At 41.5% G+C, this 24,948-nt stretch overlaps 1 protein-coding gene across 3 annotated transcripts in view; it reads right to left on the bottom strand.

Annotated features, from left to right (window-relative positions):
* Nucleotides 1–24,948, bottom strand: part of LOC146440503 (nuclear receptor coactivator 1-like) — an 83,673-nt gene that overhangs the window by 9,635 nt on the left and 49,090 nt on the right. For 2 of the 3 annotated variants that reach the window (XM_085057194.1, XM_085057195.1), the window contains exons 11-19: nucleotides 24,531–24,723; nucleotides 21,940–22,104; nucleotides 18,565–18,679; nucleotides 14,681–14,849; nucleotides 11,347–11,712; nucleotides 9,342–9,446; nucleotides 5,468–5,861; nucleotides 3,840–3,993; nucleotides 862–1,021 (exon numbers count right to left, since the gene is read on the bottom strand). In XM_085057194.1, the coding sequence (XP_084913320.1) occupies nucleotides 862–1,021; nucleotides 3,840–3,993; nucleotides 5,468–5,861; nucleotides 9,342–9,446; nucleotides 11,347–11,712; nucleotides 14,681–14,849; nucleotides 18,565–18,679; nucleotides 21,940–22,104; nucleotides 24,531–24,723 (1,821 nt within the window). The remainder of the gene's footprint in view (nucleotides 1–861; nucleotides 1,022–3,839; nucleotides 3,994–5,467; nucleotides 5,862–9,341; nucleotides 9,447–11,346; nucleotides 11,713–14,680; nucleotides 14,850–18,564; nucleotides 18,680–21,939; nucleotides 22,105–24,530; nucleotides 24,724–24,948) is intronic. The other variant, XM_085057196.1, reaches the window with a different exon arrangement.

Below are 24,948 nucleotides of genomic sequence, written 5' to 3'. Positions count from 1 at the left end.
ATACCAAATAATATCAAGACCTGGGAAGGAATTTCCAATTTCAAATCCTAATCCCAATTCCAATCCCAATCTAATTAAGACCTGGAGAGGAACTCTGCATTTCCATTCCCATTCCCAATCCCATTCCCAATCCTGATCTCAATCCCAATCCTATTCTCAATCCCATTCCTATTCCATTCCCAATCCCATTCCCAATCCAATCCCAATCTCAATCCCATTCTCAATCCCAATCCTATTCCCATTCCATTTCCATTTGCATTTCCATTTCCATTCCCAACCCCAATCCCATTCCCATCCCAATCCCAATCCCATTCCCACCCCATTCCCAATTTTTTCTCGGGATTCACCCACCTGCTCTGAGCACATGGGATTGACTCCAGGGATGGGAATGGGATTTATCGGGATCTGCGCCACCATGGGGCTGATGTTCCCAATCCCATCCCATTCCCATTCCCAATCCCAATTCAAATCCCAATCCCATTCCCTTTCAATTCCCAATCCCAATCCGATTCCTAATCAATCCTGATCTCGATCCCATTCTCAATCCCAATCCTATTCCTATTCCCATTCCATTTCCACCCCAATCCCATTCCCATTCCATTCCCATTCCAACCCCATCCCCAATTTTTTCTTGGGATTCACCCACCTGCTCTGAGCAGATGGGATTGACTTTGGGAATGGGAATGGGATTGATTAGGCTCTGCGCCACCATGGGGTTGATGTTCCCAATCCCAATCCAAATCCCGTTCCCTTTCAATTCCCAATCCCAATCCCAATCCCAATCCCAATCCCATTCCATTCCCAATCCCATTCTATTCCCACCCCATTCCCATTCCCAATTTTTCCTCGGGATTCACGCACCTGCTCCGAGCACATGGGGTTGACTCCGGGGATGGGAATGGGATTCATCGGGATCTGCGCCGCCATGGGGCTGATGTTCTGCACCCCCGAGGTTCCCCCGGCCATGGACACCGTGATGCTCATGTTGTTGTACATCCCAGCCGGCGCCGCGCTGAACACGCTGGAAAACCGGGAATTCTGTTATCCCAGGGGTCGGAAATTCCCAAAATCCCGAGGGGTTGGGCGGGAGGGAGGTTGGATTGCGATCCCAGATGGGTTGGGATTGATTTATGGGATTTGATTCACATCCCGTTCCAGCCCCGACACATTCCACGATTCCAGGATGATCCAAATCCATCCTGGGAATTCCCAGGGATCCAGGAATATCCGGGAATTCCAGCCCAGCCGGGAATTCCTTCCCCAATCCCAAGCAATCTCCCCTTTCCCAGGGAATTCCCTCCATTCCCAGCTCTCCCAGCCTGAGGTTGGATCCATCCTGGGAAGGAATTTCGGGATCGAGGAGCTTCCCTGGGAATCTCGGCACTCCAGCAAGGATCTCCCTGCCCTTGGCCAGAAATTGGAATTTTTGGGGTAATTCCAATAATTCCAACCGGCAATTTCCAGTAATTCCAATAATTCCGACTGGCAATTCCCAGTAATTCCCATAATTCCGACTGGTAATTCCCAGTAATTCCAACAATTCCCACAGGAATTTCCCAATAATTCCAATAATTCCCATCACCAGTTCCCAATAATTCCAGCAATTCCAATGGACAATTCCCAGTAATTCCCACAATTCTAACTGGCAATTCCCAGTAATCCCAATGATTCCAACGGGCAATTCCCAATAATTCCCATAATTCCAATGGCAATTCCCAGTAATTCCAACGTGCAATTCCCAATAATTCCAACAACTCCAACAGGCAATTCCCAATAATTGCAACAATTCCCACAGGCAACTCCCAGTAATTCCAACTGGCAATTCCCAGTAATTCCAATAATTCCGACTGGTAATTCCCAGTAATTCCCATAATTCCAATGGGCAATTCCCAGTAATTCCAATAATTCCCATCACCAATTCCCAATAATTCCAATGATTCCAACAGGCAATTCCCAGTAATTCCCATAATTCCGACAGGCAATTCCCAATAATTCCCATAATTCCATCTAGTAATTTCCAATAATCCAAAAAATTCCAACATGCAATTCCCAGAAATTTCCAATAATTCCAATAACTCCGACTAGCAATTCCCAGTAATTCCAACATCCAATTCCCAATAATTCCCACAATTCTGACATGCAATTCCCAGTAATTCCAATAATTTCCACAGGCAAATCCCAGTAATTCCAACAATTCCAACGTGCAATTCCCAATAATTCCCATAATTCCAACAGGCAATTCCTGATAATTCCAGTGGGCAATTCCCAGTAATTCCAACAACTCCGACTACCAATTCCCAGCAATTCCCAGTAATTCCAACAATTCCAATGGGTAATTCCCAGTAATCCCAACAGGCAATTCCCAATAATTCCAGCAACTCCGACATGCAATTCCCAGTAATTCCAATAATTCCAATGGGCAATTCCAGTAATTCCAATAATTCCAATGGGCAATTCCCAATAATTCCAATGGGCAATTCCCAGTAATTCCAATAATTCCAATGGGCAATTCCCAATAATTCCAACAACTCCAACATGCAATTCCAGTAATTCCAATAATTCCGAAAATGGGCAATTCCCAATAATTCCCATAATTCCATCTAGCAATTCCCAGTAATTCCCAGCCATTCCGACATCCAATTCCCAATAATCCCAATAATTCCAACAATTCCGAGTGGCAATTCCCAATAATTCAAACTATTCCAATGGGCAATTCCCAATAATTCCAATGGGCAATTCCCAGCAATTGCGACTGGCGATTCCCAGTAATTCCCAGTAATTCCAACAATTCCAATGGGCAATTCCCAGAAATTCCAATAATTCCAACATGGAATTCCCAGTAATTCCAACATCCCATTCTCAATAATTCCCACAATTCTGACATGCAATTCCCAATAATTCCCAGTAATTCCAATAATTCCAATGGGCAATTCCCAGTAATTCCAATTATTCCCATGGGTAATTCCCACTAATTCCAATAATTCCAATGGGCAAATCCCAGGATTTCTAATGGGCAATTCCCAGTAATTCCAACGATTCAAATGTGCAATTTCCAATAATTCCCATAATTCCAACAGGCAATTCCTGATAATTCCAGTGGGCAATTCCCAGCAATTCCAACAACTCCGACTACCAATTCCCAGCAATTCCAACAATTCCAACTGGCAATTCCCAATAATTCCCATGAGCAATTCCCAATAATTCCAACAACTCCGACATGCAATTCCCAGTAATTCCAATAATTCCAATGGGTAATTCCCAGTAATTCCAATGGGCAATTCCCAATAATTCCAACAATTCCGACATGCAATTCCAGTAATTCTAATAATTCCAATGGGCAATTCCAACAATTCCAATAATTCCAATGGGCAATTCCCAATAATTCCAATGGGCAATTCCCAGTAATTCCAATGATTCCAACATGCAATTCCCAGTAATTCCAATAATTCCAACACGCAATTCCCAGAAACTGCCAATAATTCCCAGTAACTCCAACATCCCATTCCCAACAATTCCCGACAATTCCAACCAGCAATTCCAACCCGCAATTCCCAACAATTCCCAACAATTCCCAGCAATTCCCAGCAATTCCCAACAATTCCCAGCAATTCCAACCCGCAATTCCCAACAATTCCCGACAATTCCCGACAATTCCCAGCAATTCCAACCCGCAATTCCCGACAATTCCCGGCAATTCCCGGCAATTCCCGGCAATTCCCGACAATTCCCAGCAATTCCAACCCGCAATTCCTGACAATTCCCGACACTTCCTCGCAATTCCAACCCGCAATTCCCAACAATTCCCGACAATTCCCGGCAATTCCCGCGTTTCCCCTCACCCGTTATTCCCGAGGGATCCCTGCTGCTGCCAGGATTTCAGCTCCGGCGATTCCCGGTGGTATCCGGAGGCGGGAGGCGCCGGCGGCGACAGCAAAGGGCTGCCGGGGCTGAGAGCCGCCGGGGCGAAGGAGGCGTCGCTCTGCTGCGGCATTCCTGGGAAAAAGCAGCCGGAATTCCGGGATCGGGCCGGGAAAACCGGAATTCCCAGTTTTTCCCAGTCCATCCCAGCGGTTGGAGGCGTTGGGTTGGCGGGGAGGAGTTAAATCCAAGCCAAATCCAATCTCAGGATGATCCAAATCTATCCTGGGAATTCCCAGGGATCCAGGAATATCCAGGAATTCCAGCCCAGCTGGGAATTCCTTCCCAAATCCCAAGCAATCTCCCCTTTCCCAGGGAATTCCCTCCATTCCCAGCTCTCCCAGCCTGAGGTTGGATCCATCCTGGGAAGGAATTTCGGGATCGAGGAGCTTCCCTGGGAATCTCGGCACTCCAGCAAGGATCTCCCTGCCCTTTGCCATCAACTGGGAGCTGGGAACATCCCAAAATTATTCTTCCCATTTTTTCAGGAAGATCCCAAAATGATTTCTCCCATTCCTGGGAATATCCCAAAATAGTATTTCCCATTTTTTGAGTAATATCCCAAAATTATTTTTCCCATTTTTTCCCATAAATTCAGAGTTAGAAACATCCCAAAAACATGTCACAAGGTGACTTGGGAATGCTGAGCATTCCCCTGGGAATTTTTGGGATAATTCCCAGAATTTTTCTGGATAATTCCCAAGATTTTAGGGTCCAGAATTCTCAGGACTTCATCTCACCAGCTCCCTCCCAGTGCAATCATTTCCTTCGAACTTTCCCTGGGAATTTTTGGGGTAATTCCCGGAATTTTCGTGATAATTCTCGGGATTTTTGGGATGAGAATTCCAACCCCAAATCCCTCTGGATGGATTCGGAGTGTCCTTGATCCCAGAATTCCGGAATAATTTGGGATCCATGGATTTAAATCCAACCCAAGGATGATCCAAATCCATCCTTGGCCATTCCCAGCCATCCATGGGCAACCATGGGTTTTCCAGGAATTCCATCGCATCCAGAAATTCCTCCACAAACCCAAAATCCCAACTTTCCCACCTCACCATTCCCACATTTCCCACAATCCCAACATGATCCAATTCCATCCTTGGCCACTCCAAGAAGCAATTATGGATTATCCAGGAATTCCATCTCATCCCATCCAGAAATTCCTTCCCAAAATCCCAACTTTCCCACCTCACCATTCCCACTTTTCCCACAATCCCAGGATGATCCAATTCCATCCCTGGCCATTCCAAGAAGCAACCATGGATTATCCATGAATTCCATCTCATCCCATCCAGAAACTCCTTCCCAAAATGATCCAATTCCATCCTTGTGATCCTCCAAGTGATCCAGAAGCAACCATGGATTATCTGGGAATTCTATCTCATCCCATCCAGAAATTCCTTCCCAAAATCCCAGCTTTCCCACCTCACCATTCCCACTTTTCCCAACCCCAATCCCAATCCCAATCCCAATCCCAATCCCAATCCCAATCCCAAACCCATCCCAACCCCAATCCCAACCCCAACCCCAATCCCAGAATCCCTACCTGCCCCGCCATACTGGAACATCCCCTGCTGCATCCCGGCCCCGAACTGCGCCGCCATCGCCCCGCGATTCCCGAGATTCCCGAGGTTATTCCCGCGGCTCTCGGCGCTCCCGAATCCCGGCGCTCCGGCGTTCCCGGGACTCGCTCCGTAGCCGGGTGGGAAGGGGAATTGCTGGGGAGGCGCCTGGGGTAACCTGGGGGCTCCCAGGGGCACCGGGATGGCCGAGGAGCCAGAGGGAGGAGGGATGGAATTCCCGAAATTCTGCTGCTGCTGCTGCTGCTGCTGCTGTTGGCGCATGAGGAGCGCGCGGTGCTGCATCAGCTGCCGCTGGCGGTGCTGCTGCGAGTAGAGCTCCCGCTGGCGCTGTGCCAGCATCTGCGCGTTCAGCGGGGGCTGCGGGGCCGGAAAAATTGCAGTTATTCCCAAAATATTCCCGAATTATCATGGGTGTCGTTCCCAACTTCCCCATTCCCATCCCGGAGTTGACGTCGGATGGTATAGTGGAGGAATGTTGGGATTGGGCGGGTTGAGAATTCGGGAAGGTGGATGCGGAGCTCCCACCGTGCATTTAGGGAGGGCTGTGGGGCAGGAAAATTCCTGAATTATTCCCAAAATATTCCCAGATTATTCCCAGATTATCATGGATGTCATTCCCAAATTGTTCATTGCAATCCCAGAGTCGGGGTTGGTGAGAAATGTTAGGATTTCAATCAGGAGGAATTTTGGGATTTCAATCAGGAGGAATTTTGGGATTTGGCTGCAGAGCTCCCACTGCCGCTGCACCAGCATCTGTGCATTCAACGGGGGCTGCGGGGTGGGAAAAATCCCAGATTATTCCCAGAATATTCCCAAAATATTCCCAAGTTATTCCCAGGTTATCGTGGATGTTGTTCCTGACGTGTTCATTGCAATCCTAGAGTTTGGGTTGGGAGTTATGGTGGAGAAACGTTGGGATTTTAATTAGAAGGAATTGGATTGACTGCCCATTCAACAAGGGCTTGTGGGACTGGAAAATTCCTGAATTATTCCCAAAATATTCCCAAGTTATTCCCAAGTTATCGTGGATGTCGTTCCTGACGTGTTCATTGCAATCCTAGAGTTTGGGTTGGGAGTTATGGTGGAGGAATTTTGGGATTGGGAAGAGCTGGATGTGGATGTGGAGCTCCCAATGTCTGTGAGTTCAGAGGAGTTGTGGGGCAGGAAAATTCCCAGATTATTCCCACATTATTCCCAAATTATTTCCAAGTTATTCACAGATTATTCCCAAATTATTCCCAAATTATTGTGGGTATCATTCCTGAGTTGCTCATTGCAATCCTGGAGTTGGGGTTGCGTGGGATGGTGGAGAAATGTCGGGATTTCAATTGGGATTGACTGCGCATTCAGTGGGGGCTGGGGGGCTGGAAAATTCCTAATTTATTCCCAAAATATTCCCAAACTATTCCCAGATTATCGTGGATATCATTCCTGAGGTGCTCATTGCAATCCCAGAGTTGGAGTTGGTGAGAAATGTTGGGATTTCAATCAGGAGGAATTTTGGGATTTCAATCTGGAGGAATGTTGGGATTTCAATCTGGAGGAATTTTGGGATTTGGCTGCAGAGCTCCCGCTGGCGCTGCACCAGCATCTGCGCATTCAACGGGGGCTGCGGGGCCGGAAAAATACAGAATTATTCCCAGAATATTCCCAAATTATTCCCAAATTATTATGGGAAAAATATGGAATTATTCCCAGAATATTCCCAGATTATTCCCGAATTATCATGGGAAAAATACCCAATTATTCACAGAATACTCCGGAATTATCATGGGAAAAACACGGAATTATTCCCAGAATATTCCCAGATTATGCCCTAATTATCATGGGAAAAATACCCAATTATTCCCAGAATATTCCCAGATTATTCCCAAATTATCATGGGAAAAATACGGAATTATTCCCACAATATTCCCAGATTATTCCCAAATTATCATGGGAAAAATCCCAAATTATTCCCAGACTATTCCGGAATTATCATGAGAAAAATATGGAATTATTCCCAAAATATTCCCAGATTATTTCCCAATTATCAGGGGAAAAATCTGGAATTATTCCTAGACTATTCCCAAATTATCCCCAAATCATTCCCAAATTTTTCCCAAATCATTCCCAAATTTTTCACAAATTATTCTCAAATTATTCCCAAATTATTCCCATATTATTCCCAAATCATTCCCGAATTATTCCCAAATCATTCTCAAACTATTCCCAAATTATTCCCAAATTATTGTGGATGAAAAACCACACCAAAAAAAAAAATCTGGAAAACAAACCCCCAGGAATTCCCTCCCGAGGAGCTGGAAAATGATGGAAAAAACACCCCAAAAAAATTGGGAAAACAATGGGAATTTCCTCCCGAGGAGTTGGAAAAAACACCCAAAAATCCCAGAAAAAAATTGGAATTTCCTCCCATTAAGAAGGAAGAGGAGCTGAAAAATTATGGAAAAATTTTGCAAAAAATTGGAAAAAAAAAGGGAATTTCCTCCAAAGGAGCTGAAAAATGATGGAAATTTTCCACAAAATTCCCTGAGAAAAAAGATGGAAAATTATGGAAAAATCACCCCAAAATTTGGGGAAAAAAATGGGAATTTCCTCCCATTAAGGAGAAAGAGAAGCTGAAAAATTATGGAAAAATGTCGCCAAAAAAATGGGAAAAAAAATTGGAATTTCCTCCCAAGGAGGTGAAAAATGATGGAAATTTTCCACAAAATTCCCCGAGAAAAGAACTGGAAAATTATGGAAAAATCACCAAAAAAACTAGGAAAAAAATGGGAATTTCCTCCTGAGGAACTGGAAAATTAGGGAAAAATCACCCAAAAAATCCCAGAAAAAAAAAGGGAATTTCTTTCCATTAAGGAGAAACTGAAAAATTATGGAAAAATTTCACAAAAAAATAGGAAAAAAATGGGAATTTCTCTCCCAAGGAGGTGAAAAATGATGGAAATTTTCCAGAAAATTCCCTGAGAAAAGAGCTGGAAAATTATGGAAAAATCAACGAAAAAAAATTGGGAAAAAAATTGAAAATTTCCTCCTGAGGAACTGGAAAATTAGGGAAAAAACAGCCAAAAAACCCAGAAAAAAATGGGAATTTCCTCCCATTAGTGAGGAAGAGGAGCTGAAAAATTATGGAAAAATTTTGCAAAAAATTGGAAAAAAAAAGGGAATTTCCTCCAAAGGAGCTGAAAAATGATGGAAATTTTCCACAAAATTCCCTGAGAAAAAAGATGGAAAATTATGGAAAAATCACCCAAAAATTTGGGGAAAAAAATGGGAATTTCCTCCCATTAAGGAGAAAGAGAAGCTGAAAAATTATGGAAAAATGTCGCCAAAAAAATAGGAAAAAAAATTGGAATTTCCTCCCAAGGAGGTGAAAAATGATGGAAATTTTCCACAAAATTCCCTAAGAACTGGAAAATTATGGAAAAATCGCCAAAAAAACTGGGAAAAAAATGGGAATTTCCTCCCGAGGAACTGGAAAATTAGGGAAAAATCACCCCAAAAATCCCAGAAAAAATGGGAATTTCTTCCCATTAAGAAGGAAGAGAAGCTGAAAAATGACAGAAAAAATATCCAAAAAAATCCCAGAAAAAAATGGGAATTTCCTCCCATTAAGGAGAAACAGAAGCTGAAAAATGATGGAAAAATGTTGCCAAAAAAAATGGGAAAAAAATTGAAAATTTCCTCCCAAGAAACTGAAAAATGATGGAAAAAACCACCCAAAAAACCCAGGAAAAAACCAGGAATTTTTTCCCAACCTCCAGCCCACCTACCAACCTCCATCCCGAATTTTTTCCCTGCGGAATTGGATCCCAAATTTTGGGAATTCTGACTCACCTGGGGCTGCAGCTGCTGCTGCATTGCTGCTCTCATCCCTGCCATCCCCACTGCAGATCCTGCGGCGAACTGCGACAGCAGAGCTTGGCGGTTCTGCTGCAGGAGCTGAAATTTGGGAAGAAAAATTCCGTCAGAAATCCATTTCTGAGGTTTTCCCATTTTTTACTATTTTTTCCCCATTTTTTTCCAATTTTTTTACATTTTTTCTCATTTTTTGCCAATTTTTTTCCATTTTTTCCCATTTTTTCCCAATTTTTCCCTATTTTCCCTCAATTTTTCCTCATTTTTCCCTATTTTTTTCTCATTTTTTCCCCAATTTTCCCCCATTTTTCCTCTTTTTTTCTCTTTTTTCCCAACTTTTCCCAGTTTTTCCCACATTTCCCACTGCAGATCCTGCGGCAAACTGCGACAGCAGAGCTTGGCGGTTCTGCTGCAGGAGCTGAAATTTGGGAAGAATTTTGTTAAAATTCTGTTCCTGGAGTTTTTTCTGAATTTTCCTATTTTTTCCCATTTTTTCCCCATTTTTCCCCCAACTTTTTTCCATTTTTTTCCCTGTTTTTCCCTCTTTTTTTGTGTTTTTTCTCCATTTTCGTCGCATTTTTTCACCATTTTTTCCCACATTCTTTCCCACCATTTTTTCCCCAATTTTTCCCCAATTTTCCCCCATTTTTTTCACATTTTTCCCCATTTTTTCCCTATTTTTCCCCATTTTTCCCCAATTTTTCCCCAATTTTTCCCAATTTTTCCCCAATTTTTCCCCAATGTCGCAGACTTGGCGGAGGAAGCGCGACAGCAGAGCGGCGGTTGAGCTGAAAGAAAATTGTTAAAATTAATTTTTCCTAATTTTCCTATTTTTTCCCCATTTTTCCCCCATTTTTTTCCTGTTTTCCCCCATTTTTCCCTCCAGAAATTCCCATTTTCCCAGGAATTTTTCCCAATTTCCCGGGAATTTTCCCCATTTTTTTGGGAATTTTTCCCCCTTTTTTTTTTTTTGGAATTTCTCCCAAATTTCCCTCCCCACCTGCTGCTGTCCCTGCAGTCTCTGCTGCAGCTTTTTCCCCATTTTTCCCCCATTTTCTCCCCAAATTTCCCCATTTTTTCCCCATTTTTCCCACCCAGATTTTTCCCATTTTTTTCCCATTTTCCCAGGAATTTTTCCCATTTTTCCATGAATTTTCCCCATTTTTTCCCCAATGCTCACCTGCTGCTGGCCCTGCAGTCTCTGCTGCCATTTTTTCCCCATTTTCCCCCATTTTTTTCCTGTTTTTTCCCATTTTTTTCCCAGTTCCCACCAGAAATTCCGTTTTTTATCCCAAATTTTCCCATTTTTTCCCCATTTTCCCGGGAATTTTTCCCATTTTTCCCCCAATGCCCACCTGCTGCTGTCCCTGCACTCTCTGCTGCAGCTTTTTCTCCATTTTCCCCCCGTTTTTTTCTTGTTTTTTCCCATTTTTTCCATTTTTTTCCCCATTTTTCTGGGAATTTTTCCCATTTTTCCAGGAATTTCCCCCATTTTTCCTGCCCACCTGCTGCTGTCCCTGCAGTCTCTGCTGCAGCTGCAGCTTTTTACCCCATTTTTCCCACCAGAAATTCCCATTTCCCCCCCATTTTTCCCATTTTTTCCCATTTTTTCCCCATTTTTCCGGGAATTTTTCCCATTTTTCCAGGAATTTCCTCCAAATCCCCACCTGCTGCTGTCCCTGCAGTCTCTGCTGCAGCTGCAGCTTTTTCCCCACTTTTCCCCCGTTTTTTTCCAGGTTTTTCCCACTTTCCCCCCATTTTTCTGGGAATTTTTCCCATTTTTCCAGGAATTTCCCCCAAATCCCCACCTGCTGCAGGCCCTGCACTCTCTGCTGCAGCTGCAGCTTTTTCCCCATTTTTCCCACCAGAAATTCCCATTTTCTTCCCATTTTTCCCACCAGAAATTCAAGTTTTTATCCCGAATTTCCCCAAATTTTCCCATTTTTTGGGAATTTTCCCCATTTTTCCCCCCAAATCTGCCCACCTGCTGCTGTCCCTGCAGTCTCTGCTGCAGCTGCAGCCTCAGCTGGTTGGGAACGCTCGCCGGGCGACTCAGCGGCTGCCGAGCCGAAATTCCAACCGAATTCCCAAAACTTCCCCGCGGAGGAGGAGGAGGAGGAGGAGGAGGAGGAGGAGGAACTGCCGACCCAAAGGATCCTTTCTGCCGCAGCATTCCCGGGAAATTCCCGGGAATTTGGGATCCCGAGGAGGACGAGGAGGAGGAGGAGGAGGAGGAGGAGGAGGTGGGAGGGAAATTCCCGGGGAAAATTCCCGGTTTTTGCTCCAGCAGGAGGGAGGGAGGAGTGGGGTGAGGTTGGAATCTGTCGGGGAGAGAATCCAAAGCGCCGCCCTGGAGAGAGAGAGAGAGAGGGGAAAATCGGGAATGAGAGATGGAATTCCCCATGGATCCAATCCCAAAATCCCTTTGGAATCCAATCCCAAAATTCCATTGGAATTCAATCCCAAAATGCTTTCAGAGCCCAAAATCCCTTTGGAATCCAATCCCAAAATTCCATCAGAATCCAATCCTGAAATGCCTTTGGAATCCAATCCCAAAATCTCTTAAGATCCCAAAATCTCTTGGGAATCCAATCCCAAAATTCTTTTCAAGTTCCATCCCAAAATCCCATTGGAATCCAATCCCAAAATCCCTTTAGATCCAAAAATCTCTTTGGATTCCCACCCTGGAATTCTGATGGGAATTCCCAAAATTCCTTTCAAGTTCCATCCGAAAATCCCATTGGAATCCAATCCCAAAATCTCTTCAGAACCCAAAATCCCTTTGGAATCCAATCCCAAAATTCCTTCAAAATCCAATCCCAAAATCCCATTGGAATTCAATCCCAAAATGCTCTCAGAGCCCAAAATCCCTTTGGAATCCAATCCCAAAATTCCATCAGAATCCAATCCCAAAATCCCACTGGAGCTCAATTCCAAAAATCCCTTTGGAACTCAATCCCAAAAATCTCTTTAGATCCCAAAATTCCTTTGAAATCCAATCCCTAAAATCTCACGGAATTCGATCCCAAAATGCTTTCAGAGCCCAAAATCCCATTGGAATCCAATCCCAAAACTCCATCAGAATCCAATCCTGAAATGCCTTTGGAATCCAATCCCAAAACCCCTTTAGATCCAAAAATCTCTTTGGATTCCCATCCTGGAATTCTGACCAAATCCAATCCCAAAATGTCTTTGAAGCCCAAAATCCCATTGGAATCCAATCCCGAAATTCCTTTCAAGTTCCATCCCAAAATCTCTTCGGAACCCAAAATCCCTTTGGAATCCAATCCCAAAATTCCTTCAAAATCCAATCCCAATATCCCTTCAGAGCCCAAAATCCCTTTGGAGCTCAATCCCAAAAATCTCTTTGGATTCCCATCCTGGGATCCCTTTGGAATCCAATCCCAAAATCCCATTTGGATTCCAATCCCAAAATCTCTTTAGATCCAAAAATCTCTCTGGATTCCCATCCTGGAATTCTGACCAAATCCAATCCTGAAATTCCTTTCAAGTCCATCCGAAAATCCCATTGGATCCCAAAATCCCTTTGGAATCCAATCCTGAAATTCCTTTGGAATCCAAACCCAAAATTCCTTTGGAGCCCAAAATCCCTTTGGAATCCAATCCCAAAATCCCTTCGGAATTCAATCCCAAAATCTCTTTGGACTCAAATCCTGAAATTCCTTCAAAATCGAATCCCAAAATCCCTTTGAAATCAAATCCTAAAATCCCTTTGGATCTGAAAATCCCTTTGGAATCCAAATTCCAAAATCCCTTCCAACCCCAAAATCTCTCGAATCCAATCCCAAAATCACTTCGGAATCCAATCCGATAATCTCTTTGGAATACAAACCCGAAACTGCTTTGGAGCCCAAAATACCTTCGGAATCCCAAAAATCTCTTGGGAATCAAATTCCAAAATGCCTTCAGAGCCCAAAATCCCATTGGATTCCAATCCCAAAATCCCATTGAAGCCCAAAATCCCTCTGGAATCCAAACCCAAAATCCCTCTGGAATTCAATCCCAAAATCCCTTCGGATCCCAAAATCTCTTCGGCATCCAATTCCAATTACCCCGACCTTTATCAATCCCCAGCGCTCTGTCCATCTCTGCCAGCTCCCTTTTTTCCCCATTTTTCCCCATTTTTTTCCCCCCCCATTTTTTCCAATTTTTTCCCCATGTTTTTCCCTGTTTTTCGCTGTTTTTTCTCATTTTTTCCCCCATTTTTCCCAATTTTTCCCCATTTTTCACCCCAATTCCCTCACCTGCACCAGTTTATCAATCCCCAGCACTCTGTCCATCTCTGCCAGCTCCCTTTTCACCCCAATTATTCCCATTTTTGGTCATTTTCAATCCATTTTTTCATCGTTTTTCGCCATTTTTTGCCGTTTTTCGCCGTTTTTTCACCGTTTTTCGTGATTTTTTCGCCATTTTTTCACCATTTTTTCTCATTTTCTCCCCATTTTTTCCCAAATTCCCCATTATTTTTCCCATTTCTCACCTGCACCAGTTTATCAACCCCCAGCACTCTGTCCAGCTCCCTTTTCACCCCATTTTTTGTCATTTTTAATCCATTTTTTCACCGTTTTCCCCCATTTTTTCACCGTTTTTCACCATTTTTTCACCGTTTTTCCCCATTTTTTCCCCAATTTTTCCATTTTTAAGGATTTTCCCCCCATTTTCCCCTCACCTGCACCAGTTTATCAATCCCCAGCGCCCTGTCGATCCCAGCCAGCTCATTCTCATCCCATCTTTCCCCATTTTTGGTCATTTTTAATCCATTTTTTCACCGTTTTTCGCCATTTTTTCCACCTTTTTTCGCCCTTTTTTTCACCTTTTTTCACCATTTTTTCACTGTTTTTTCCCGTTTTTTGCCATTTTCCCCCATTTTCCCCCCGTTTTTTCCCAAATTCCCCATTATTTTTCCCATTTCTCACCTGCACCAGTTTGTTGATGCCCAGAGCCCTGTCCAGCTCAGCCACCTCGGTCTCATTTTCCCCATTTTTTGTCACTTTTAATCAATTTTTTCACCTTTTTTTGCCATTTTTTCACTGGTTTTCCCCATTTTTTCCCAAATTCCCTCTTTTTCCCCCCAATTTCCCCTCACCTGCACCAGTTTGTTGATCCCCAGCACTCTGTCCATCTCAGCCAGCTCCCTTTTCACCCCATTTTTCCCCATTTTTGGTCACTTTTAATCCATTTTTTCACTGTTTTTCGCCATTTTTTTGCCCTTTTTTCTCATTTTTTCGCCATTTTTTCACCGTTTTTTCTCATTTTCCCCCCATTTTTTCCCATTTTCCCCCCAATCTCCCCCTCACCTGCACCAGTTTGTCGATGCCCAGCGCCCTGTCCAGCTCGGCCAGCTCGGTCTCGTCCTTGCCGCTCAGGAAGGACACCAACTGCTCCAGCAGAGCTTTCTCGTCGTTCCTGCCCTCGGGGGTGGTGGGGGGACACAGCAGATCGTCCAGCTGGGAGTTCAGACAGGGTCTGGGGAGAAAAAATGGGAATTTGGGAAAAATTGGGGAAAAAATGGGAAAAATCCCCATTAAAAAATGTGGAAATTTGGGGAAAATCCGGTTGAAAATGTGGGAATAATGGGGAAAATGAAATTTTGGAATTCTGGAATTGTGGGGGGACGGAGGAGATCGTCCAGCTGGGTGTTCACACATGGCCTGGGGAGAAAAAATGGGAATTTGGGAAAAATTCCCATTAAAAACGTGGGAATTAGGGAAAAAATCCGGTTGAAAAACACGAAAATTTGGGAAAAATCTGCTTGAGAATGTGGGAAAAACTAAGCTAAGAGTGAATTCTTGGAATTCTGAAATCATGGGGGACACAGGAGATCAGCCAGGTGGGAATTCAGACATTGCCTGGGGAGAAAAAATGGGAATTTGGGAAAAAATCTGTTTGAAAAATATAGAAATTTGGGGAAAAAATCCCATTTTAAAACAAAAATTTGGGGAAAATCGGCATGAAAATACATAAACTGGGGAGAAATGGGTCATGGGAGGACAGAGGAGATTATCCAGCTGGGAGTTCAGACATTGCCTGGGGAGAAAAATGGGAATTTGGGAAAAATTGGGGAAAAATCCCCGTTGAAAAATATGGAAATTTGGGGAAAAATCCCATTTTAAACCACGAAAATATGGGAAAAATCAGCTTGAAAACAGGGAAAATGAAGCAAAGAGTGAATTCTTGGAATTCTGGAGTTGTGGAGGGACAGAGGAGATTATCCAGCTGGGAGTTCAGACATGGTCTGGGGAGAAAAAATGGGAATTTGGGAAAAATTGGGGAAAAAATGTGGGAATTTGGGAAAAAATCCAGTTGAAAAACACGAAAATTTGGGAAAAATCTGCTTGAGAATGTGGGAAAAATGAAGCTAAGAGTGAATTCTTGGAATTCTGAAATCATGGGAGGACAGAGGAGATCAGCCAGGTGGGAATTCAGACATTGCCTGGGGAGAAAAAATGGGAATTTGGGAAAAAATCTGTTTGAAAAATACAGAAATTTGGGAAAAAATCCCATTTTAAAACATGAAAATTTGGGGAAAACCTGCTTGGAAATACATAAATTTGGGGGAAATGGTCATGGGAGGACAGAGGAGATCAGTCAGCTGGGAGTTCAGACATGGCCTGGGGAGAAAAAAATGGGAATTTGGGAAAAATTGGGGGAAAAAATGGGGAAAATGGGAAAAATCCCCATTGAAAAATGTGGAAATTTGGGGAAAATCTACTTGAAAATGTGGGAAAAATGAAGCAAATAATGAATTTTTGGAATTCTGGAATCATGGGGGACACAGGAGATCAGCCAGGTGGGAATTCAGACATTGCCTGGGGAGAGAAAATGGGAATTTGGGAAAAAATCTGTTTGAAAAATACAGAAATTTGGGGAAAAAATCCCATTTTAAAACAAAAATTTGGGGAAAATCGGCATGAAAATACATAACTTGGGGAGAAATGGGTCATGGGAGGACAGAGGAGATTATCCAGCTGGGAGTTCAGACAGGGTCTGGGGAGAGAAAATGGGAATTTGGGAAAAAATGGGGAAAAAATGGGAAAAATTCCCATTAAAAAATACAGGAAAATGGGGAAAATCCGGTTGAAAATGTGGGAAAAATGAAGCAAATAATGAATTTTTGGAATTCTGGAATCATGGGAGGATAGAGGAGATTATCCAGCTGGGAATTGAGCTACTGACTGAGGAAAAATGGGAAAATTTGTGGGAATTTGGGAAAAAATCCGGTTGAAAAATACAGAAATTTGGGGAAAAAATCCCATTTTAAAGTGTGGGAATTAGGGGAAAAAATGGAGTCAGGAGTGAATTTTTGGAATTCTAGAATTGTGGGAAGACAGAGGAGATTATCCAGGTGGGAATTCAGACATTGACTATGGAAAAATGGGGAAAATTGTGGGAATTTGGGAAAAAATCTGGTTGGAAAATGTGGGAAAATGGGGAAAATCCGATTGAAAATGTGGGAATATTGGGGGAAATCAAGTTTGAAAAAAGTGAATTTTTGTCAGAAAAAACTGGGGGAAAAACCCCAGAAAAAATAGGGAAAAATGGGGAAAATGGGGGGAAAATTGGGGGAAAATGGGGAAAATGGGGAGAAATGGAAAAATTGGGGGAAAAAATGGTAAAAAATTGGGGGAAAATGAGGAAAAAATGGGGAAAAAATGGGAAAATGGGAAAAAATGGGGGAAAAATTGGGGAAAAAGGAAAAAATTAACCAGAAAAAATTGGAAAAAATGGGGAAAAAATTGGGGGAAAATTGGAGAAAAAACCAGAAAAAAATGGGAAAAAATGGGGAAAAAATTGGGGGAAAAACCAGAAAAAAAATTAACCAGAAAAAATTGGAAAAAACGGGGGAAAAATTGGGGGAAAACTGGGGGAAAAAATGGAAATAATTGGGAAAATTAAAAAAATTGAAAATGGGGAAAAATTGGGGAAAATTGGGGAAAAATGGGGGGAAAATTGGGGGAAAAAACAGAAAAAATTGGAAAAAATGGGGGAAAAAATGGAAAAAATTAGGGAAAAAATTAGGGAAAAAATGGGGGAAAAAAAGGGAAAAAATTGGGGGGAAAAAACCAGAAAAAATTGGAAAAAATGGGGAATAAAATGGGGAAAAATGGGGAAAAATGGGGGAAAAATTGGGAAAAATGGGGAAATTTTTTGGGGAAAACTTTGCTCCAAGATTTCTCAATTTTTTTTTCCTGGAAAAATAAAAAATTTGGGAAAAAACTCACTCGTCAGGTTTGAGGTTTCTGCCCAGGGGAGTCCCAGCTGGAAAAAATGGGGGAAAATTGGAGGAAAAATTGGGGGAAAAATTGGGGAGAAATAGGGAAAAAAATAGGGAAAAATTGGGGAAAAAACTAGAAAAAATGGGGAAAAAATTGGGGAAAATTTGGGGAAAAAGGAAAAATTGGGGGAAAACCAGAAAAATTGAAAAAGGGGGAAAATTGGGGGAAAATAGGAAAAAATGGGCAAAAATGGGGGAAAAATTGGGGAAAATGGGAAAATGGGGGAAAAATTGGGGAAAAACCAGAAAAAGTTAACAGAAAAACTGGAAAATGGGGAAAAAATGGGGAAAATTAAAAATGGAAAATTTGGGAAAAAATTGGAGGAAAATTGGGAAAAAAATTGGAAAAATATTGGGCAAAAATGGGGAAATATTGGGGAAAAATTGGGAAAAAATGGAAGAAATTTGGGGGAAAATTGGGGAAAAAATTGGGGAAAATGGGAAAAAATGGGGGAAAAATTGGGGGAAAAACCAGAAAAAATTAACCAGAAAAAACTGGAAAAAATGGGGAAAAAATTGGGGGAAAATTGGAGAAAAAACCAGAAAATGGAAAAAATGGGGAAAATTGGGGAAAACCAGAAAAATTAACCAGAAAAAATTGAAAACGGGGGAAAAATTGGGGAAATTGGAGAAAAAATGGAAAAAAATGGGGAAAAATGGGGAAAAAAATGGGGAAAAAATTGGGGAAAAATTGGGGAAAAAAACAGAAAAAAATGAAAAAAATGAGGAAAAAATTGGGGAAAAATTGGGGGGAAAAAACCAGAAAAAATTGGAAAAAATGGGGAATAAAATGGGGAAAAATGGGGGAAAAATTGGGAAAAATGGGGAAATTTTTTGGGGAAAACTTTGCTGCAAGATTTCTCAATTTTTTTTCCTGGAAAAATAAAAAATTTGGGAATGACTCACTCATCAGGTTTGAGGTTTCTGCCCAGAGGAGTCCCAGCAGGATCTGCCCAGGGAATTTGCTCCATTCCTGGTGGGAATTGTGGATCTGCCACTGCCAGCTCCAGCTCTGGAATTCCTGGGAAAAAATCCCCAAAAATAGCATCAAATTATGGCTGGAAATATCCTGGAAATATTCCCAATAAATGCTGAAAATATCCCCAGAAATATCCTGAAAATATCTGAAAAATATTCCCAAAATATCCTGCAAATATCCCCCAAAAATCCTGGAAAAAACCTGAAAATATCCCCAAAATATTCCTGAAAATATCCCAAAAAATTCCAACAAATATCCTGAAAATATCACCAAAAATATCCCCAAAAAATCCCAAAGATATCTTGAAAATATCCCAGAAATATCCCAAAAATATCCCCAAAATATTCCTGAAAATATCCCAAAAAATCCCAATAAATATCCTGAAAATATCACCAAAAAATATCCCAAAAAAATCCCAAAAATATCCTGAAAATATCCCAGAAATATCCCAAAAATATCCCCAAAACATTCCTGAAAATATCCCAAAAAATCCCTATAAATATCCCCAAAATATCCTGAAAATATCTAAAAAAATATCCCTAAATAACCTGGAAATATCCAGGAAATATTCCTGAAAATATCCAAAAAATATCCTCGAAATATCCCCAAAATATCCTAAGAATATTCCAAAAAATATCCTGAAAATATCCCAAAAAATCCCCAAAAATATCTTAAAAACAGCCAAAAAATATCCCAAAATATCCTGAAAATATCCCAAATATATCCTGAAAAGATCCCCAAAAATAGCCCCAAATTATGGCTGGAAATATCCTGGAAATGTCCTGAAAATATTCCTGATAAATGCTGAAAATATCTCCAAATTATCCCCAGAAATATCCTGAAAATATCTGAAAAATATCTCCAAAATATCCTGGAAAAAACCCCAAAATATCTTGAAAGTATCCTGAAAATATCCTGAAAATATCCCAGAAAATATCCTGAAAATATCCTGAAAATATCCTGAAAATATCCTGAAAATATCCCTGAAATTATCCCCAAAATACCCTAAAAAAATCCCAAAAATATCACAGAAATATCCTAGAAATATCCCAAAAATATCCTGGAAATATTTCCAGAAAATATCCTGGAAATATCTCCAAAATATCCTCGAAATATGCTCAAAATACCCTAAAAATATCCCAAAAATATCCTGGAAATATTAAAAAAAATATCCTGAAAATATCCCAAAAATATCCTGGAAATATTCCAAAAAATATCCTGAAAATATCCCAAAAATATCCTAAAAATATCCTGAAAATATCCCAGAAATATCCCAAAAATATCCTGAAAAATATCCCAAAAATATCCTGGAAATATTAAAAAAAATATCCTGAAAATATCCTAAAAATATCGTAAAAATATCCAAAAAATATCCTGAAATATCCTAAAAATATCCCAAAATATCCCAGAAATTGAATTCCATTGAAAAGCTTCAGAAAAAGTGGGAAAACCTCCACTAAAACATCTCTTTTTCCATGGAAATCCATGAATTTTCCATCAATTTTCCGTGAAAATTCCATGAAATTCCATGAAAAAGCTTCAGAAAATGTGGGAAAACCTCCACGAAAATCCCTTTTTTCCATGGAAAACTTCGGGGAAAAGTGGGAAAAATGTCACTAAAACACCTTAAATGTCACTAAAACATGAAATTTCCATGGAATTCCATGAATTTTCCATTAACTTTCCACGAAAATTCCATGAAAAAGCTTCAGAAAATGTGGGAAAACCTCCACAAAAACACCTTTTTTCCATGGAATTCCAAGGAAAACCTCAGGAAAAAGTGGGAAAAACACCTTTTTTCCATGGAAAAGCTTCAGGAAAAGTGGGAAAAGAGTCCCTAAACCCCCTTTTTTCCATGGAATTTCTTGGAAAATCTTTGAAAAAAGTGGGAAAAATGTCCCTAAACCACCTTTTTTCCATGGAATTTCATGGGAAATGTGGGGAAAATGTTGCTAAAACACCTTTTATTTCCACGAAATTCCATGAATTTCCATGGAATTTCATGGAAAATCTCGGGGAAAAGTTGGGAAAAAGCCACTAAAACAGTTTTTTTCCATGGAAAATCTTTGGAAAAAGTGGGAAAAGTGTCACTAGACTCCCTTTTTTCCATGGAATTTCTGGGAAAACCTTCAAAAAATTGGGAAAACCTTCACTAAACCCCCTTTTTTCCATGGAATTCCATGGAAAAGCTCAGGAAAAAAGTGGGAAAAATGTCCCTAAAACCCCTTTTTTCCAGGGAATTTCACAGAAAATGTGGGAAAAGTGTCACTAAAACACCTTTTTTCCTGGAATTTCTGGGAAAAGCTTCAGAAAAAGTGGGAAAAGTGTCACTAGACTCCCTTTTTTCCACAGAATTTCTGGGAAAACCTTAGAAAAATTGGGAAAACCTCCACTAAACCCCCATTTTTCCATGGAATTCCAACGAAAAACTCAGGAAAAAGTGGGCAAAATGTCCCTAAAACACCTTTTTTCCATGGAAAACTTCGGGGAAAAGTGGGAAAAATGTCACTAAAACACCTTTTTCCCATGGAATTTCTGGGAAAAACTTTAGAAAAAGTGGGGAAAGTGTCCCTAAACCACCTTTTTTCCATGGAAAATCTTTGGAAAACATGAGAAAAGTGTCACCAAAACCCCTTTTTTCCATGGAATTTTGTGGAAAATCTTTGAAAAAAGTGGGGAAAATGTCCCTAAACTCCCATTTTTCCATGGAATTTCTGGGAAAACCTTCAGAAAAATTGGGAAAAGCTTCACTAAAACCCCTTTTTTCCATGGAATTTCATGGAATTTCTGGGAAAATGTGGGAAAAATGTCCCTAAACCCCCTTTTTTCCATGGAATTTTGTGGAATTTCTGGGGAAAAGAGGGAAAAGTGTCACCAAAAGCCCTTTTTTCATGAAATTTCAAGGAAAAGCTTCAGAAAAAGTGGGAAAAGTGTCTCTCCAACCCTGTTTTTCCATGGAATTTCACGGAAAACCTTTGGGAAAAGTGGGAAAAGTGTCACCAAAACCCCTTTTTTCCATGGAATTTCTGGGAAAATGTGGGAAAAGTGTCACTAAAACATTTTTTTTCCATGGAATTTCAAGGAAAAGCTCCGGAAAACATGAGAAAAGTGTCACCAAAACCCCTTTTTTCCATGGAATTTCATGGAAAATCTCACCAAAAAGTGGGAAAAATGTCCCTAAACCACCTTTTTTCCCTAGAATTTCTGGGAAAACCTTCAGAAAAAGTGGGAAAACCTCCACTAAACTCCCATTTTCCCACGGAATTCCCAGGAAAAGGTCAGGAATACGGGGAAGGTCCCACCTGTGTCCGGGGGGAAGGCGCTGGCGGGATTCCCGGCGGCTCTCTTCCCGGAATTCCCGGAATTGCCGGCGGGACAGGGCGCGGGGCGGAGCTGGGATGGATCCAGGGAATCCGGGAAGTCGAAGGGAAGGCGGGAAGGGGGAAGTGCTGGAGAGCCGCTGAGAGCTGGAGAGAGGGAGGGAAAAAGTGGGGAAAATGGGAAATGGGAAAAGGGGGAAATGGGGGAAAAATGGGGGAAAAATGGGGAAAAAATGGGGAAATAAATGGGGAAATAAATGGGGAAATAAATGGGGGAAAATGGGGGAAAAATGGGAAATAAATGGAGGAAAAATGGGGAAATGGAAAAATGGAGAAATTGGGGAAAATGGGGAAATTGGGGAAAAATGGGAAAAATGGGGAAAAAATGGGGAAATAAATGGGGAAAAAATGGGGGAAAAAATGGGGAAAAAATGGGGAAAAAAGGGGAAAAATGGGGAAAAAATGGGGAAAAAATGGGGAAAAATGGGGAAATAAATGGGGAAATAAATGGGGAAAAAATGGGGAAAAAAGGGGAAAATGGGGAAAAAAGGGAAAAAGGGAAAAGGGAGAAAAGGGGAAAAGGGAAAAAGAGAAAAAGGAAATGGGAAATGGGAAAAAGGAAAAGGAAAGAAAAGGGAAAAAAGGAAAAAGGAATAAAGGGGAAAAGGGAAAAAGGGGAAAAAAGGGGGAAAAGGAGAAAAGGGGAAAAAGGTAAAAAGGAAAAAGGAATAAAGGGGGAAAAAGAGAAAAGGGAAAAAGGGGGGAAGGGAAAAAGGAAAAAGGGAAAAAGTGGGAAAAGGAGAAAAGGGAAAAAAGGAATAAAGGGGAAAAGGGAATAAAAGGAAAAAAAGGGGAAAAAATGAAAAAAGGGGGAAAAGGGAAAAAAGAAACGGGAAAAAAGGAAAAAAGGGGGAAAAGGGGGAAGAGAGAAAAAGGGGGGAAAGGGGAAAAAGGGAAAATAGGGAAGAAGGGGAAAAAGGGGGAAAATTGGAAAAAGGGAAAAAGGAAAGAAGGGGAAAGGGGAGAAAAGGGAGAAAGGAAAAAGGACAAAAGGGGGAAAAAGGAGAAAAGGGGGAAAAAGGGGAAAAAAGTGGGGAAAGGGAAAAAAGGGAAAGAGGTAAAAAGGGAAAAAGGAAAAAGGAATAAAGGGAAAAAGGGGAAGAGGAGAAAAAAGGAATAAAGGGGAAAAGGAGAAAAAAGGAGATAAGGGGAAAGAGGGGAAAAAGGGGAAAAGGAAAAAAAAGGAAAAAATGGGGAGAAGGGGAAAAGGGGAAAGGGGAAAAAAGGAGAAAAGGGGAAAAGGGAAAAGGAAAAAAGGGGAAAAGGGGGAAAAGGAAAAAGGAAAAAAGGGGAAAAGGGGGAAGAAGGGGAAGATTGGGAAAAAGGGGAAAAGGGAAAAAAGGGGAAAAAAGGGGAAAAAAGGGGAAAAAAGGAGAAAAGAGGAAAAATGGAAAAAGGGGAAAAAGGTAAAAATGGAAAAGGGAAAAAAGGAAAAAGGAATAAAAAGAAAAAGGGGAAAAGGGGAAAAATGGAAAAAAGGGGAAAAGGGGAAGAAGGAAAACATAGGAGAAAATGGGGAAAATGGGGAAAATGGGGAAAAAGGGAAAAGGAAAAGGGAAAAAGGAGGACAAGGAAATGGGGAAAAAGGGGAAAAAGGGGAAAAAGGGGAAAAAGGGGAAAAGGAAAAAAGAGAAAAAGGGGAAAAAGGGGAAAAGGGGGAAAATGGGAAGAAGGGGAAAAAGGGGGAAAAGGCAAAAGCAAGAAGGGGAAAAGGGAAAAAGGGGGAAAAGGGAGAAAAGAGAAAAAGGAAAAAAGGGAAAAAAGAGAAAACGGAAAAAAAGGGGAAAAAGGGGAAAAGGAATAAAGGGGGAAAGGGAAAAAGAGGAAAAAGGGGAAATTGGAAAAAGGAAAAAGAGGAAAGGAGGAAAAGGAGAAAAGGGGGAAAAGGAAGAAGAGAAAAAGGGGGAAAAGCGAAAAAAGGGAAAAAGGGAGAAAAGGGAGAAGAAGGGGAAAATGGGGAAAAAAGGAAAAAAAGGGGAAAAAGGGGAAAAAAGGAAAAAGAGAAAGAAGGAAAACGGGAAGAAAAGGAAAAAGAGAAAAAAGGGGAAAAAGGGGGAAAAAGGGAAAAAATGGAAAAAAGGAAAAGGGGGAAAAGGGGAAAAATGGAAAGGGAAATAGAAAAGGGGAAAGGGAAAAGGGGAAAAGGGGAAAAAAGGGGAAAAAAGGGAAAAAAGGGGAAAAAAGGAGAAAAAAGGGGAAAAAAGGGAAAAAAGGGGAAAAAAGGGAAAAAAGGGGAAAAAGGGAAAAAAGTGGAAAAAGTGAAAAAGGGAAAAAAGGGGAAAAAAGGGAAAAAGGGAAAAAGGGGAAAAAACAGAAAAAGGGAGAAAGGGAAAAGAGGAAAAAGGAGAAAAGGGGAAAAAAGGAAAAAAAGGAGAAAAGGGAAAAAAGGAGAAAAGGGAAAAAAGGAGAAAAGGGAAAAAAGGGAAGAGAGGAAAGAAAAGGGAAAGACAAGGATAGATTCCCAAAATTCCCAAAATTCCCGAAATTCCCGCAATTCCCGCGGCTCGACCTACGCGGAATTCCCGCCGGCGCTCTGCCTTGGAGCAGCTCCGCTTTCACTCCCGACATTCCCGAAATTCCTGCGGGAATTCCCGACATTCCCGGAATTCCCGGAATTCCCGCGTCGCTCCTCTCCTGGTTTCCACACATTCCCGGTTTTTCCAGGGAAGGCAGCAGCTGATCCAGCTGCTCCAGCTCGGCGGCAAACTGCGGGAAAAGAGGGAAAAAAAAAAGAGGGAAAATCCGGGAATGAGAGGAGATGGGATGGGAGGGAAAATTGGGGGGTTGAAGAGGTTTTTTTTCCCAGTTTTTCCCACTTTTTCTGACTTTTTTCTCACTTTTTTCCCACTTTTTCTGACTCGCTTCTCACTTTTTTCTCCCTTTTTCCGACTTTTTTCCCACTTTTTTCCCACTTTTTCTGACTTTTTTCCC

This window comes from Lichenostomus cassidix, chromosome 3, assembly GCF_008360975.1.
Source record: "Lichenostomus cassidix isolate B80296 chromosome 3, HeHo_3.0, whole genome shotgun sequence".
Taxonomy (NCBI): Eukaryota; Metazoa; Chordata; class Aves; order Passeriformes; family Meliphagidae; genus Lichenostomus; species Lichenostomus cassidix.
The sequence above is the reverse complement of the archived record's forward strand: the minus strand, read 5'-3'. Positions and strand labels throughout refer to the sequence as shown.